Source organism: Labrus bergylta, chromosome 2 (assembly GCF_963930695.1).
Source record: "Labrus bergylta chromosome 2, fLabBer1.1, whole genome shotgun sequence".
Taxonomy (NCBI): domain Eukaryota; kingdom Metazoa; phylum Chordata; class Actinopteri; order Labriformes; family Labridae; genus Labrus; species Labrus bergylta.
Genome location: NC_089196.1, coordinates 17,734,878 through 17,750,006, shown reverse-complemented (window position 1 = coordinate 17,750,006; position 15,129 = coordinate 17,734,878). Strand labels below are relative to the sequence as shown.

At 37.9% G+C, this 15,129-nt stretch overlaps 1 protein-coding gene across 1 annotated transcript in view; it reads left to right on the top strand.

Moving 5' to 3' along the window:
- Positions 1 to 15,129, top strand: part of adamts3 (ADAM metallopeptidase with thrombospondin type 1 motif, 3) — a 148,423-nt gene that overhangs the window by 26,933 nt on the left and 106,361 nt on the right. Inside the window, exon 4 of the mRNA XM_065947669.1 lies at positions 7,535 to 7,691. Within this exon, the coding sequence (XP_065803741.1) occupies positions 7,535 to 7,691 (157 nt within the window). The remainder of the gene's footprint in view (positions 1 to 7,534; positions 7,692 to 15,129) is intronic.

Below are 15,129 nucleotides of genomic sequence, written 5' to 3'. Positions count from 1 at the left end.
TCTGAACGCAGCAGCATATACTCCGGAGATTTCAACTCAAGCCAATAGAAAGAGAGTGACGTTTATATACATTGACTGCCTAAAGTGTCTTTTGTATTAACTAAACGGCTGCATTCTGTTTTCTGTTGGACAGTATGTTGTTCTCCACTCTTTTGTGGATGTTGTCATTCCATTGGATTACACATAGCATTGATATAAAGGCAAATATTCTCATTATAACGTCATGTAGCGGACTCTGTTGCTTCGGCCGCTACTTCCGCGTTGTTTATTTTCGTCACGTCTTACCTCAGGAAATCCCCCTCCTCCCCTCTCACAGGGATAGTCCCCCGCTGTGAGGAGCATATGTGAATGACTAGGTCGGGAGAATCTCCGGAGCGTTTCTCCTGTAATTATCTAGATATTATCTGGAGTGCATATGTGAAAACGATTTAAAAGGACATTTCAAATCTAAGGATCGGGGTCAATCCTGTCTTCCAATCTTATCGTATGTAATCATTACTGGCCCAACATTTTTGATATTATAAAATACTTTAGTTAAGCTATCACAAAACATCAGTGTTTATTTTTTGGGCATTTTCTGCCTCTATCAGAGAGATAGGACAGTGGATACGGTTGGAAATCATGGAGAGAGCGAGTAGCGAATTACATGAGGGAAAGGAGCCCCAGGTCGGATTCAAACCTGGGCCGCCCACTGATAGGTCTACAGCCTCCATACATGGGTGCACACTAACCACTGCGCTGCCAGCGCTCCAAAACAAATGTGTTTTGATAACATATTGCCTTTCAAAATATTGCTACACTACGCTGAATTGATTCCTACCTCAACCCTACTGAATACTAGGAAACAGAATTCATAAGATAGAGAAGAAAAAATAAAGTGATTTTAAAATGAGGACCCTTGTTTGTGTATTCTCATATGTTGTTATAAAGCATAATGTATATGGTCCTTAATGCAGCTTTAAAAATACTCATATTTTATCTTTTTTTTTATTAATGCAAGGTCAATGTGACATCTTAAATTCACTCCAGAGCTGGAGACGAGATTCAACAAAAAAAAGGGCTCTTCTGAAGTTTTCTGCTCATTTTTATTGGTCATTATTTTTCTACCCTAGACTGAGCTGAACAAAAATAGCATTATGTTATATTTCTACACTAAAATACAAACATTAAGGATAATGTAGAGCAAGTGAGTCGTATATTGGAAAACCATAGAGGGTTATGAAGGTAATCTATGAGGAGTTATAACAATCTGCTGTTTGTACAATTCTGACTATTATAGGGAACCTGGAAAGAAGTTGATGCTAAATATGGATTTTGAAATACGTGATTTTATAATACAGCTTTGATAAATACTTGATTCTGATTGGTTAATTAGATCATTGCAAGGTCAGCTATTTATCTACAGCAGACCCTTACTTATAGAGATGTGGCTCTCTCACAGTAACTGGAGGATAAACTTGAATCACATTTACCCAATTTCCTCATTTTGTTAGGCAGGCGTCTTTTTGCTCAGTGTCTGTCAAAGGACAGAAAGGGGTCGGACAGTGAGAGAAATAGACGAAACATATAACGTTGTAACACAAAATAAACTTTATCGGTACAAACGAAATGATCTTACCCTATATCTTGTTTATATATTCATATATCTTAAAAAACATTGATATATTGCTCGTCCCTAGTTTAATATATAGCCCATGGGCTCTTTTCTCTTCTTAGAATTGGTGTGAGTCCTAAAACAGTGCTGCGGAAATAGCACTGATGTTTTTTCTGCTATGTGATGTCCAGAAACAACAGGCCGTATAATGCTTACAACAAATCAGAACGAGGTATTCAACACAGCCGTATAAGAAATCCTAATCTGTTGTCTTGGTGGTTGGGTGTTAATAATATTTTTTTGCTGCACACCATGAAATAATGGTTATCAGTCTATCTTTGTCTGTGTAAGAGAGACTTTAAAAGTGCCTGGACACCTCCGTCACATAATACCACTTCAGCCATACTTTACTTTTTGTTGGATGTACTACAAAACCATAATACTAAATCTAGGGAGCATATAGTTGGACTTGCTGTATTTTGTTCACTGAGGCTTCCACCTAAAATTATTTAAATTTTTGCAGCCAAGTTGCAGATGAATCATAAAATCCACTCTTTTTATAGAGAGACCAGACAAATTGCCTGTGCGCTATTTGTGTGTCCAGCTCTTTGATCGAGACTGAAATTATTTCCTCTTAGCTTGTTGAAGGTTACAGCGAGTTCAGGATATAAACAGAGCAAGGGTGACCGTTTGGAGAGGTGTGTTGCATCAAATACTGCTTCAGTGGCTTCCCACACTTCAACACAAACCTCCAACATGTTATCATCTGACCTTACAACTGCATTTATGCAATAGAACTACCCACAATGCAATGTAATCTACCTAGAATATGTGCATTTAATGAATACTGCCTACCGTACATCCCTGCTGATGTAAAAGTGTGTTGGTGAAAAGAATGCTGGTGTATCTGTACATGAACCTTATGCTCACAGAGGTCTCAATGCAATGAAGTAATTGATGAATACTATTTGAAAATGGCCTCAAAGGTCAGATTACATTTATGATTTGCTTCTTTAATGCGCTATGTGCAATACAAGTAAGCTCAAATGCAGATTTCAGGAAATAAAGAAGATATGCTAAACATGATAAATGTTCATTTCTGCAAGTAACAATTGTCCCTTTGGTGCCATTCAGAACCATCTTACTGCTGGAGTAAAACAATGCAATTTGGCTGCAGGACATTAAAAGTTTCTTTGGGGTGGGGAGGTTTCTAAGCATTTTATCTTGGTGTGTACTGACCAGTACCGCCTCATGAGTCCTGTCCATGGCAAGGTGTCGCCATGTTGCAAGTGTTTTTGTGGCTTTAAGAGCTAAAACAACACATTGATAGCTGTTTCCCATATTTGGTATTTTGTCAATGACTTTTTGCTGCACTTCAACATTTCTTCTAATAATAGAAATTCAGACAAACCCCTGCCTTATACCTTAGTCAGACATGTTGAAATGAAGCAAGGGGGACCTTTACTTACATAAACGAATAAAAGGACATTCATCATTTCAATTTTGAAAGGAAATTAGTTTGCATTCTTTTTTATCCAACATGAAAGCTAAACTAGATTCTGCGCATCCTGCCCCTGAGGAAGATAAATGTTGCAAAAAGCTCCATACACTAACTGTTTGAGAGTGTTAACCTAAAAGAGCTAGGTTGAGAGTTATGCCGTTTCATGCCAAATTGAATGATTTATGAAAAAAATAGTTTGAAGACAGCTGTATCTAATTCATTCCGTCTCAATTCTTTCAAGATTAGGTGAGAGCTCTGCATTTCCTTTTGTCGACACAGATAACTAGAGGGGTTGTTTTTTTTAGACGGGAGAATTTTTTTCCATTCTTGCTGCTTCTTATTCAAACAACATATTGGTCTCTTTTTTCTCTATTAACATAAAATGTATGAACTTAATAAGCTGTTTGCTTGTCTATTTTTTCTCATCATTTGACACACTTGGATAAAAACTTTGATTAAAACTTCGGAAAACTTTTAAAACAACCAGTATCTACTGAACTGATAGGATATTTGCTCTGTAGCCCACTTTTGATCCCAGAGAGCTGCATGAAAAAACTAACCTATTTTGAAACCAGCATCATTCAGTAAAAGGGTTAGTTGCTGTGTAAGTGAAATACAGAGCTTTTGATTGTATGTCCTGCTGTGGAGTGGCTTTGATCAATATTAAAATGCTAGCTCTCAGTCTCATTATAAACACTCTTGCATGACGTTGGTTTAAAAAGTTGGATGTGGACTCCTCTGTTTGCCTTTTAACAAGAAAGTGTTCAGCTAATTTCATATAGTTCAAATAATTCTTAGAGTAAAAGAGCATCTCTGAATCACAACTTTTATCCAATTACGCATCTGCCAGTTTGTGTGCAGAGCCTCACAATCCCACCTGGACCTGAAGAAACATTTTAATAAGCCAGCATCCTAATTTATGTGTGAGACAGGAAACACAGAACTGGACATTGGCCTCACATTTCATTCTTAAAGAAATGTTACAGCTTAACTGACGCTACATTGGTGAGCATGGCCTACTGAAGGCAGCTCTTGGGAGTTATGGCTTTAAATGGTCCCAGCACCTACAACAACGCAATGGATTAATCTTTCTTTTTTAATTAATTTCATTATTAAGGCAAATGGTACTAGTAGTACACTTCATATACACACACACTGACAATGCACAAAAACAGGAAAGTCTATAAAGCTATACTGTACACAGCAGAGTGCATCATCCTAGTCATGCAAGTGCAAGCACGTTCAACACTTCTTGCAGCTTAAATAATCACTGAATTCATCAACATTTGATACATAGCCTTTCTTTTTTCTTGGCTCTTATATCTTTGGAATCATGTATGTGAAGCTGCAACACAATGTTCATATTTTGAGTGTGTTTATCTGCCAGCCAGGAGTCCATCAAGGTGTAAGATGAATATATAAAGTATATACAAGTAATTCACCTAAGTGGTAGGATCAGGCTGTGTGTGTTATAGCAGGAGTGTGGCAGTCTGCTGGTCTCGCCTCGGAATATTTGTATTCTCAGGGAAGTTATAATTGGTACATGGCTAGGGAAACTGCATTACATCCTAAAAATGTATGCTGACATAGACACTATTTTCATAATGTGTGTTTTTGCAAGTGATGCCTGCTGGTGTGAGATAAATCTGCATAATAAGCCATGGAGCAAATCCATATTTTTAATTATGTCCGTGTTAACACGGAATAAATTTGAAATGTAAAATGTTTCCTCACATGAACTTTTTCAACACTGCTTTTGCTTCATTTGGTCTATTTGACATTTCTGGACATTTTTCCATGCAGTGGGGAAGAAAAAAAAAAGACAAATACATCAGATGTATTTATTGTTACTTATAAAATCAAGAATTTTCCTTTTTGTATCTGAAAGACGGCAGTGTGTTCACATCACTCTGCAGGACATGCTGTTCTCTTTGATAAGGAAGAATTGTCAAGGATCACTGAATGTCTATTATTCTGTATTCTCCTTTTGATTCCCATCAATTCATGCTGTGATAACCTTTAGCTTTCATCATAGCTGTCAAATCTAGAATTCAGTTCAATTTAAATAAGAAAAGAAGAGCTCACTCAGATGTTTCTGGTTTTCTCACTACATGCTGCAAACATCCAAGGCTTTGCATTACAAAAGAAACTTGAGGATCCTCATAATGTTTCCTGTGGATTTCGGATTAGAGTATGCATTATCCATCTATCCTTTCATCCATCCATCCATCCATCCTATTTTGTTGTTATTTTGTTTGGAGGACTTTTTGAAAGGAGGACTGTTAGGCACTCTTCAGGCTAACATGAGGAGGCAATTTTGGAACCATCATTCATTGTATAATGTCGAAATAACCACTGGGAGCGATGTCCATGTAGCCATGCGATGTAGCCATTTGTAAGCAACAAAGGACTTCCAGGCAATACCTTCTTTTCAGTGCTTTGCCATAGTGTGCATACCATGTATGTTTTCTTCTCACAGCAAATGCTAGCTGGAGAGCTATTTGATGACTTTGGGAACAGAAATCAGAACAAGATACCGAAATCCAGTCTCACGCCTACAGATTACTGCAAATAAAAGCAGAATTTTTAGATATTACCTCTGAAGTTAATTTGGGCATCAGGTCTAAAACGTTGCAATGGACCACCAATGAAACATGCAGGCTGCATTGCTGCAAATTTCAAAGTTTCCAAAACAATGAGAAGAAATAATATGCTATTTCAGGGCAAGGATACACAATCTTTATTTTGTGAGAAACACTGGGTGTAACTCAAAGTAACTGGAAGTAAGCAGGTGAATCCAGGGCTGCAAGCAAGCCACATGTTAAAGCAGAGATGTCCAGTTATAAATTATAACCGTTTTTCCTCCCCTGCAGCAGGACTTCATTTGGTTGCAGGGCGTTTTAATTTAATATCGCAGGCAGACTGTTCATCTCTGTGCAGCGTAACCTCGGGACATGAAGGGCCTGTTAATGTGTTTATTAAAGGCAGTGGGGAGACTCAGTCGCTAGCTATCAAAGCTACATGTAAACCTGAATAAGAACCTAAATTAGAGTCGTGTGTGTGTGTGTGTGTGTGTGTGTGTGTGTGTGTGGTGGGGCTGTGCGTGTTGATATGGGACTATGGGAGTTAGAAATGAGCTCAGTGTGCATCTCGCTCGCTGAGCCCGATATGCACAGTTACAGTAATAGTGAAGGGGCCAGAGAGAGGCAGCAGAGGAGCTGAAGCGACTGACAGAGCTGAAAGAAATTCCCTCGGAGCTTAGCTCTGTGATTCAACAAAATTGCAAATTTTTAAGCTTTGTTAGGACGTTGTGCTGCTCTTTGATAAAACAAACCGGACATCTAATACTACAATGGAAATTAAACATTTTTTTCAGTCTTTTTGAAAATTATGACAAAAATTAAGACTGGTAAACTGCTGAATAAAGAAATGGGAAAAGCTGGTTAGCTTTCTAGTCTTACAGTTACTGTGAAATCATATTTATTTCAACTTGACTTTAGAAGATATTGGCCTTAATCCATTAGCTTCATGGCTTATAGCTAAGATAAAGCTTCAGAATAGAAATATCTCCTGTTCTTAAGTCATAGCCGTGTTATATTTAATGTACTTTAGAATGAACTAACACACCTGTTCTAGTTTGTCATTGTGATTTGATGATCTACCTATTCAGTTTGTTTGTCCTGCAAACAAAATGATGAACATTGTCCCCCTAAAACACAGACATGACTTTGCTCTTATTGCAGAAAATCACAAGGGGGCAGGTAGCGATCACAAAGTCATTTTGTTCCAGTGTGTCACAAATGATGTGAAGCTTTTGTGATTACCGCCTGCAGCCTTCTGGTAACCTGCTGTTTGCAGATAGATTGGAAGTTTCAGGAAAAGAAGCAGAAAAACATTTATGTCAGAAGAAGAGACCAAAATGCATTTAAGCAGGCAATTAGGACGTTTTCTCTCTAATAAGTTACATGAAATGGCATTATCTGTCTTTTCATGGTTTTTGGTACTAGAATATAGGTAGTGTCATGTTGTTGCCAACTGTCTATGTACATGTAAGCTAAAGAGAAATTATGGATTTAATTTTCCGCAGATGTACGCCTAAAGACTTAAAGAATCTTTAGACCTTAAAGAACCTTGCTGCATAAATATGTAAATTTATGCAGCAAGGAAAGATTTCCTTGAAAATCCTTCCCCACCTTATTGCATTAATGATCTCGAATTTTGACCTTATTAACATAATTGCTGGTGCTTATAAGATCACAGCTGATTAAGGTACAGCATTGAGAGGTCTAAATCCGCTTTTAGTGAATACATGAAATTACATTTTCCTCAGCAAGTTGCCAGAAATGGCATGCACCCTCTGTCCTTCTAGTGCAGAATCAGGTTCAACGGCTGTATATTAACCATCTCTATACTCTCACTGACCTTGTGTTGTGTTTCAGGCTGGAATGATTCGTACAGACTCAGACGAGTACTTTATCGAGCCGCTTGAGAGAGGAGCTCAGGAGCTGGAGGACCAGGGCCGGGTCCATGTGGTGTATCGCAGATCGGCTCTGTTGCAGGCACCCCCGGAAATCCCAAAGGACTACCAGGCACAAGGTAGGATGCAAAAATACAAAATATATTGCTGCTGGGACACATACAGGGTGAAAAAAATCCTCAAAATTATAAATCAGCATACACAACCACATATTTGCCAATAGCCATTTTATCCCTTTTAGACTGAGGCATGCCTACCTACTACTGCATCTACTACTGATATGGCTTTTTTCCTACTACACAGTCAAGTGTTGACTTGTGTTGGTAATGCGACAACTCATTTTTGTGCTATGGCACCTGCTGTGCTGTTTTGAACCAACATCATCTCCACTGTTGCCTTTCTCACAGTTCATATGTAATATGGCAATAAGTGAGGTATTTTACCTGCTTTTTGTAAAGTGTCTCGAGATAACACTTGTTATGAGTTGACGCTATACAAATAAAAATTGATTGATTGATTGATTGATTGATTGATTGATAACAAGCTGCTGCTACAGTCACATCCTTATTACACAAGTGGCTGTGATGTTATATTTATACAATGATTTGCATCACAGATTGTCCACAACAAAAGTGATGCAACACAGGTTTAGCTAAAGAATTGGAAAACATTTCCGGTATCATACGGTGAGTGAAGATGTTCTATTTTCTGTTTCCCCTCTGAACAAAATGAAAGCAATATAACAATGATGGCGCTTTAAAGCAAGAAACACAAAGTCCCTTTAAATTTCTATTCGACTGGTTTGAAAGAGATGTTGGCAGCACTTAGAGTATACTACCAACATAGAGACAACATAACTGCTACAGATTTTACAAAGGAGAGGCATCTGTGTTTCCAGATGTAGCCAGATGTTGGCAGATGAGTGCCAGATGAGTGTTGCTAAGTCAAAGGTAATACTGGAACAAAGCAAATTTAAAATGCCCTTTTAAAGTCAGAAAATTAGGAAGATAAGTTGCTTGTAAATAAAATCACTAATATATTTGTTTTGTTTTTTTGAATGTGGGTTGAAACAATCGTTCATAATCTTTGCTCACATCACTTCTCAGATTTGAGAGAATAGAGTCAGGACAAGCTACTGTACTGGTCTCTTTAAAGCAGCAGTGCTGTGGAAAAAAACAAGGACATAAATGCCAGAAATTATTTCCTAAAATCTACTCTGAATTATCTCTGCTTTGAAACTACACCACGACTTTATTACTTAGACTCACACTAGCAAGGTTGTACCGTACCGTACGTAAGCATGATTGCACCCATTCCCCCGCTGGCCTGCACGGCACATTTTTTTTCAATCAGATACAGCCATGAGTAAATGTAAAAAAATAAAAGACTCGCGGTCAAACCCGCGTCCGCACATCGGGGAACAACAGGGAGAACATGACAGGTACTTTGTGGCATATTTTGAGTCCTGTTAGTCAGATACAGCCAGAACAATCCATATATCTCCATAATAAAGGCAGTCAACGTTGTGCTCGTGCATGAACTGTACCGTGTAGAAGCAAACCTTTCCGAAAGCTTGCCATGGCCAAGGAAGTGTACCGTGCTTGAGGTAGGGAGCGATCACACTGGTCAAACGAACTGGACTTTAGGGGTGAAGTGTGCTTAGACACGATATGGATTGCCAGTGTGATCCCGCCCTTATTCAAGGCAAGGCCAGATAAACTTTCTTGCGCAACACTTTAGAGAGTTAAAAACAGAGCATTAAGAACATTAACAGCATTAGAAGCAATTTGACATTAACAAACCTGCAGCTCTAATTTTTTTGGCTTAAGACCATTTTTGTGCTTTATATACCTTGAGAAGTATTTTAAAATCTATTCTTTGACTGTCTTCTCTCAAACATGTAGGCTACATTTTTGCTTGACATTCTGAAAAAAAATCTCAACTCAAAAGTTTGACTTATAGGCAGAGCCTTCCACCACATCTATTGGTGTTTATAAGGTTATATAACTAACTCTGGCCATCTTCATTACCCACTTGATGAAAACTAATCCTGATTTTATTTGTCACCTCAGACAGAGGTGTATTTAAAAGCTCCAAAAAAGGATGTGCGCCTTTTGCCTTCTGGCAAATGAATGCTTTCACCGCTGCTTCTGCTGTGACTATTATTATAATTAATGCAAAGATCTGCCACTGCCTGCTCTAAATAACCAGTTTCTGCTCCATATGTCACTGCATCCACTGTGAAGGCGATTTGTGCCCGGGAAGGAGTTCTTCCTGTGACTCACTTTGTTTTTAAGAACAACAAAGGCTGGAGCTCTTAGGAGTCATGACATTTCATTTTTTAACATAATGCCATAAGGGGCACAAAACAATCCAAAATGTTTATACAGTACGATTCAGATTATTGCTTTTCTTTCTAACGAAACACATTTTAACGACACAAACCTTCCACAGAGAGTCACATTCAGTCTGTATGTATACTTTGCTGTGATTTAAAGAGAGAATAAACCCTGGTTGTGAGTCAGACTCTATTTTGTTACACATTATGTGCACATGCCTGCTGGTATTTTTAACTGGACTTGTCACAGGATCTTCCAAAAGACTCACTGAGTGTTGCATTTCCTTTCGACACTTCCACATGGAATCTGTTGTGTATTTGCCCTGATTGCTGTTGAGGAAAGCAATTTCCTCCGACTGGATGTGATGGCAGACTCAAACTTAAAGAACAACAAACGCAAAAAAAAAGGAGGCAAAAGTGCTTAAGCAATCAGTTGCATAATTTATGAATTCAAAACTTCATTTGAGTTTCTATTTCTTGGCACACAAGCGGTGAAAATTGCTATGTAAATAATCATCTGCCTCTCAGATCCAAGAGATTTTGGGGATGATACAGTACAGGCAGAGGTTGCAATCACATGTTAAATATTTAAGAAAAGAAGGGGCATTATGTATTCAAGGAAGTGCAAAAAAAAAGAGCAGCATGAGTAACTTAAAGCAAAGTGTTCAACCTTAAAAACATTGAATATAAAAATATAAAAAGTAGAAAACACTTGAAATGTACAATTAAACAGATCATGAAAGGTCATTCAATAAATTATTATTACTCAACATAAATGTTATATGCTCACTAAATGTCATTCAAAATGATATTAGTGTATGAAAACCATTTTATTATCAACATGTATTTTTAAAAAATGATTTCATGAATCATATTAATGTCTCCTTACTCTTGCCATCTAACTCTTTCAAGCCAGATTTGACCATTTCAGACATTTGTTCATATTTCAGCCAACTGGTCCCATTATGCCCAATTAGCCAATAACTGTTCCTGTTTGCATGATGTCACCCTGAATAGATGGGCAATGTATTGGAAAACTCTAGTTTTATGAGCATGGTCTTTTTCTTGGATGTCTTCTTTTTCTTAATAGATTCATTTTCAATGAATTACAACAGAAATATGAGATAATAATATAGAAGTGTAGGACACACCACACCTAAAATGGAGTGGATTAGTGCTATTTTTGAAATACAATTCTTGTATTTATGTAACTAACCATCTCCCTCTCTTCTGCTTTCAAGCTCAACAAGGGCTTTTATGTTTACCAGATTAGACATATTTGTTAGCAGATGTATTCAATTAACAATTGTCCTAATTAGCTTAGAACTTTCTGTTTGCAATGTACCCACTGACGTTGTACTACATTGATTCAGAAGAAAGCATGAATGAAACATGTGTTTCATTTTGAATAGCTTAAGTCCATAACTTTGTATATTTCACATAATGTACTCAAGTTTTCTTTTCAATCTATAGCTCTATTCAGACTGCCCATTCAAGGCATGATATTTTAGGGATTGGCAGAGCCAGCGGGGGAGAGCAGCGCTGTGTGTGTGTGTGTGTGTGTGTGTGTGTGTGTGTGTGTGTGTGTGTGTGTGTGTGTGTGTGTGTGTGTGTGTGTGTGTGTGTGTGTGTGTGTGTGTGTGTGTGTGTGTGTGTGTGTGTGTGTGTGTGTGTGTGTGTGTGTGTGTGTGTGTGTGTGTGTGTGTGTGTGTGTGTGTGTGTGTGTGTGTGTGTGTGTGTGTGTGTGTGTGTGTGGCTCCTGCTGTTTCTCTACACGTCATGCTTCTGCAACACCATAAACCAATGTGAATTCACATTCTAAGACACATTTAGCCTTAACGAAATCAGTGTGAATGTATAAAGACGTCATGACGTCTAAGCTTTAGTTGCAGGGCTGTTATGGAAAAGCCATGAAAATGTCTCATGATTAATTTGACTTTTGGACACAATTTCTGATTTAGATATTTCACATCTTGCTCATTAAAAATATGGTCTTGTAGCTCTGTTAGCAGTTTATGATCATCTCACTGAGAATTATACTCCTTCATGTGTTTACTCCGTGTAGAGAAAACTGGGCTCCCTGCTGTCACCTTATTTTCTCCTTAGAGCCCCACAAAGCAGACAGGTGTGGTAAAATATACAGTTGTGAATACCAATGCTCATGGAATGATACAATTTGCAAAATGGTTTGCATTTATAAAGCTTTATTCTAGTTACTGACCATCATGGTGCATAAAACTCAATGCAGTTTATACACTTAAGGTTCTAAGACGACAGACACATCCCAATTCCACCCCTTTGGCTTGCCTAGTTTTGAGTGCCATTTGCTAGGGGTGGGAATCACCAGAGGCCTCATAATACGATGTTATCATGATACTTGAGTCTTGATACGATATTATTGCGATTTTAAACGTTTTGCAATGTGCGTTAGAATTGCGATACAATATATTCTGATATATGCCAATTTAACTCTTTAAACTGCATATTATATCCACAAAATTAAAGTAAATTAAGAACTGTTTGTCAAATATGAAAATCTTCTCAGTCTATTCATCTCACGTCAATCTTTTTATTTCTACACAAGGGGAGTAAAACCCACAGCCTGACCAACACTGTGATCAAAGTAAAAACCCTGTTAAAGGCTGTGTGCACCTCACAATCTGAACTGTTAGTATTTCAGTCTAGTTGAACTTAACTGAACGCAAGCAGGTATGGACGACTGTACAATTGCAGTCATTTTTAACAATGCAACTGAATGAATTGTGCAACCCCTTCAGCTTTCAATTAAAAATCTAAAAAGCATATTGGCTATCAAAATAATAATTACAAAAAACATATTTGGTGGCCATGAATCGATATAATATAGCCAGGCAAAATATCTGGATACTATGCTGTATTGATCCCCCCTCCCCCACCTCTACCATTTGCTGGGTACTTTTTCTAAGAAATGGAATTGTGAGGGAAATTCATAAACTTATTTGGAAACCTGCATTATTCTGAAATGGTTTATAACTGATCCAATTGCTAATTCCATTACATCTGATTGTTTCATGATTTTTTTTATGATGTAAAAAAAACAATATTGTTAATATTTTTCTGCTTGCAAAGCATATTGGGAATATTGTTCTACCACTTTGTTTAGATCTAAAAACTCTGTTTGGAGAGCAATTGACCATGACCAAGATAACCCCAAAATAACGTGAGACCCTTCTCTCTACACTCTTAACAAGTGTGTGAAATAAAGAAGTAAGGCAAATTGGGGGGATTTGAAAGCAGCCCAATACACATTTACCAAAGTATATACCTTTGGGTCAGATATTGGGTTCAGTGCCTTATCAAAGAACATTTCAATATGTGGATTGAGGGGGCCAGGGATCGGATGACTATGACTATCTCTATCTCCTGAGCTGCAGCCGCCCATGTGATGCTTCGAGAGTCATTAAAATCACTTCTTCAGTCTGTTGATGCCTAAAACACATCATGCTGTCTGGAGAAAATCAATTCCACTCTGCACCTCATGTGTGTTTTCACTCAGGAAGCTGTAGGGTTGTGTACCAGGCTCGGAGATGAGTCTGTCGAACCGGATTTGGCAGTCGATATGAAGCTGCAGACCAGACTTTTTGACATGACATTGTCAAGTCACGACACTGAAAACAATATGTAAACTTTTTGTATCAGGTACCTTTGCATTTATTGTCATTTATATTTCCAATTAAACAGTTGCTCGGAATTTAAGTCAAAAGGGAGGATCAACAAGCTAGCAAACATATTAACTTTTCATGCTTTCTAACCCCTCTGTGTCCGACTTGAAACACAAGCTTAACATTGGTTTATTAATTACTTTTGTTCACATCGGTGGATCCCTCTGCTCCAAGAAAGTCAAGAGGTGATAAGATGGATAATGTGGTTCTGAGAAAGCCAGATTATAAAAAGAAAAGCTTTAGAAGCTGACCTGCCCAGATGCACACAAGTCGTGTTGTGATGTTGCAGAAAATAGTGCAATGATAATTACGTTTTAGTGTTGGACACTCTAGAGCAGAGGCTTTTATGCTCATTTAGTCTGAGAGAGTCTGATATGGCGGCTGATATGATGGTTAAACTTATACGTACTGTATCTGTCACATTAAAAATGTGTTTTTTGATCAAATAAACTATGAATAACCAGGTTGTAGAGAATAGTATACTATTTCGGACTTGCATATTAGTAAGGCTAAAATGATATATTCTTACAAAATTGCTCCATTATAGGTTTGATTGTATCTGTTAGAAAACGCAACCCTCAGACCTGAGCAGCTTATCATTGTGTTGCAGGCTAAAGACCATGTACAGTATGTGGTGCGCTAAAGTAGTTAGCGCACCACATACTGTACATGGTCTTCAGCAAAAGACAAAGTGGTTGCTGAAGCTATGTATGGCGATGGGAATAATCTAAATAGAGCGAACGCTTACAATGCATTGACTTTTGTTAGTTTCGTCCTTAAAATAAGCTAAATTATTGTGGTACAAACGGCCCCTTCTGCATAACTTCATAGCCTAGCTTCTTTGATGTGTTCTGACTGGTGTCTCTGTTAAGGTGCCGAGCTGACTGGCATCTCCTGTGGGTAATACTCTTACTATTGACAGGTAGCTCATAAAACTCTCTGTTACTCTGAAGGGCACTTTCCTAAAACTTTCCTTTCATTCAACATTTTCCAGTTTTTTTTGTAATCAAAAGAAACGACCTGAGCACTTCACATCTGGAAGGGTTTGATAAACACATTAGCTCAGATGTCATCTTTTATTTATATCCTACAGTAGAAGAGGCATAACTGTTTACATCTGTTACAAAGAGAGCTGAAGGTTTGAGATTGTTGCATTTAATCTGGGTGCTATTGTTCCTGGAAGCTTACAACATGAATTGTTTTTCTGCCGGCATTGTTAGATAAGTCAACCTTCACTGTAAATGGGCATCACAGGAACCTTGACTGGAAGCTTAGAAAGTGTTGCTTCTTATAATCTCAGGATGTCAGCAGTGTGTGTGGTGAAGAAGCTATGTTGTTTTTCCGCACCTCTTATTTCCTCTTGAGACCTGAGAGTCGGATAAAGAGCAGCAGGAGGTGTGAAAACAAAGATGCTGGGGAAACTAGTCCTCAGTGCTGATTGCCTTCTGGTGTAGAAGAACCATACATTTTTACAAATAAAACTTGTGTTCAAAGGACTCTTGAGGCGAGTACTTTATC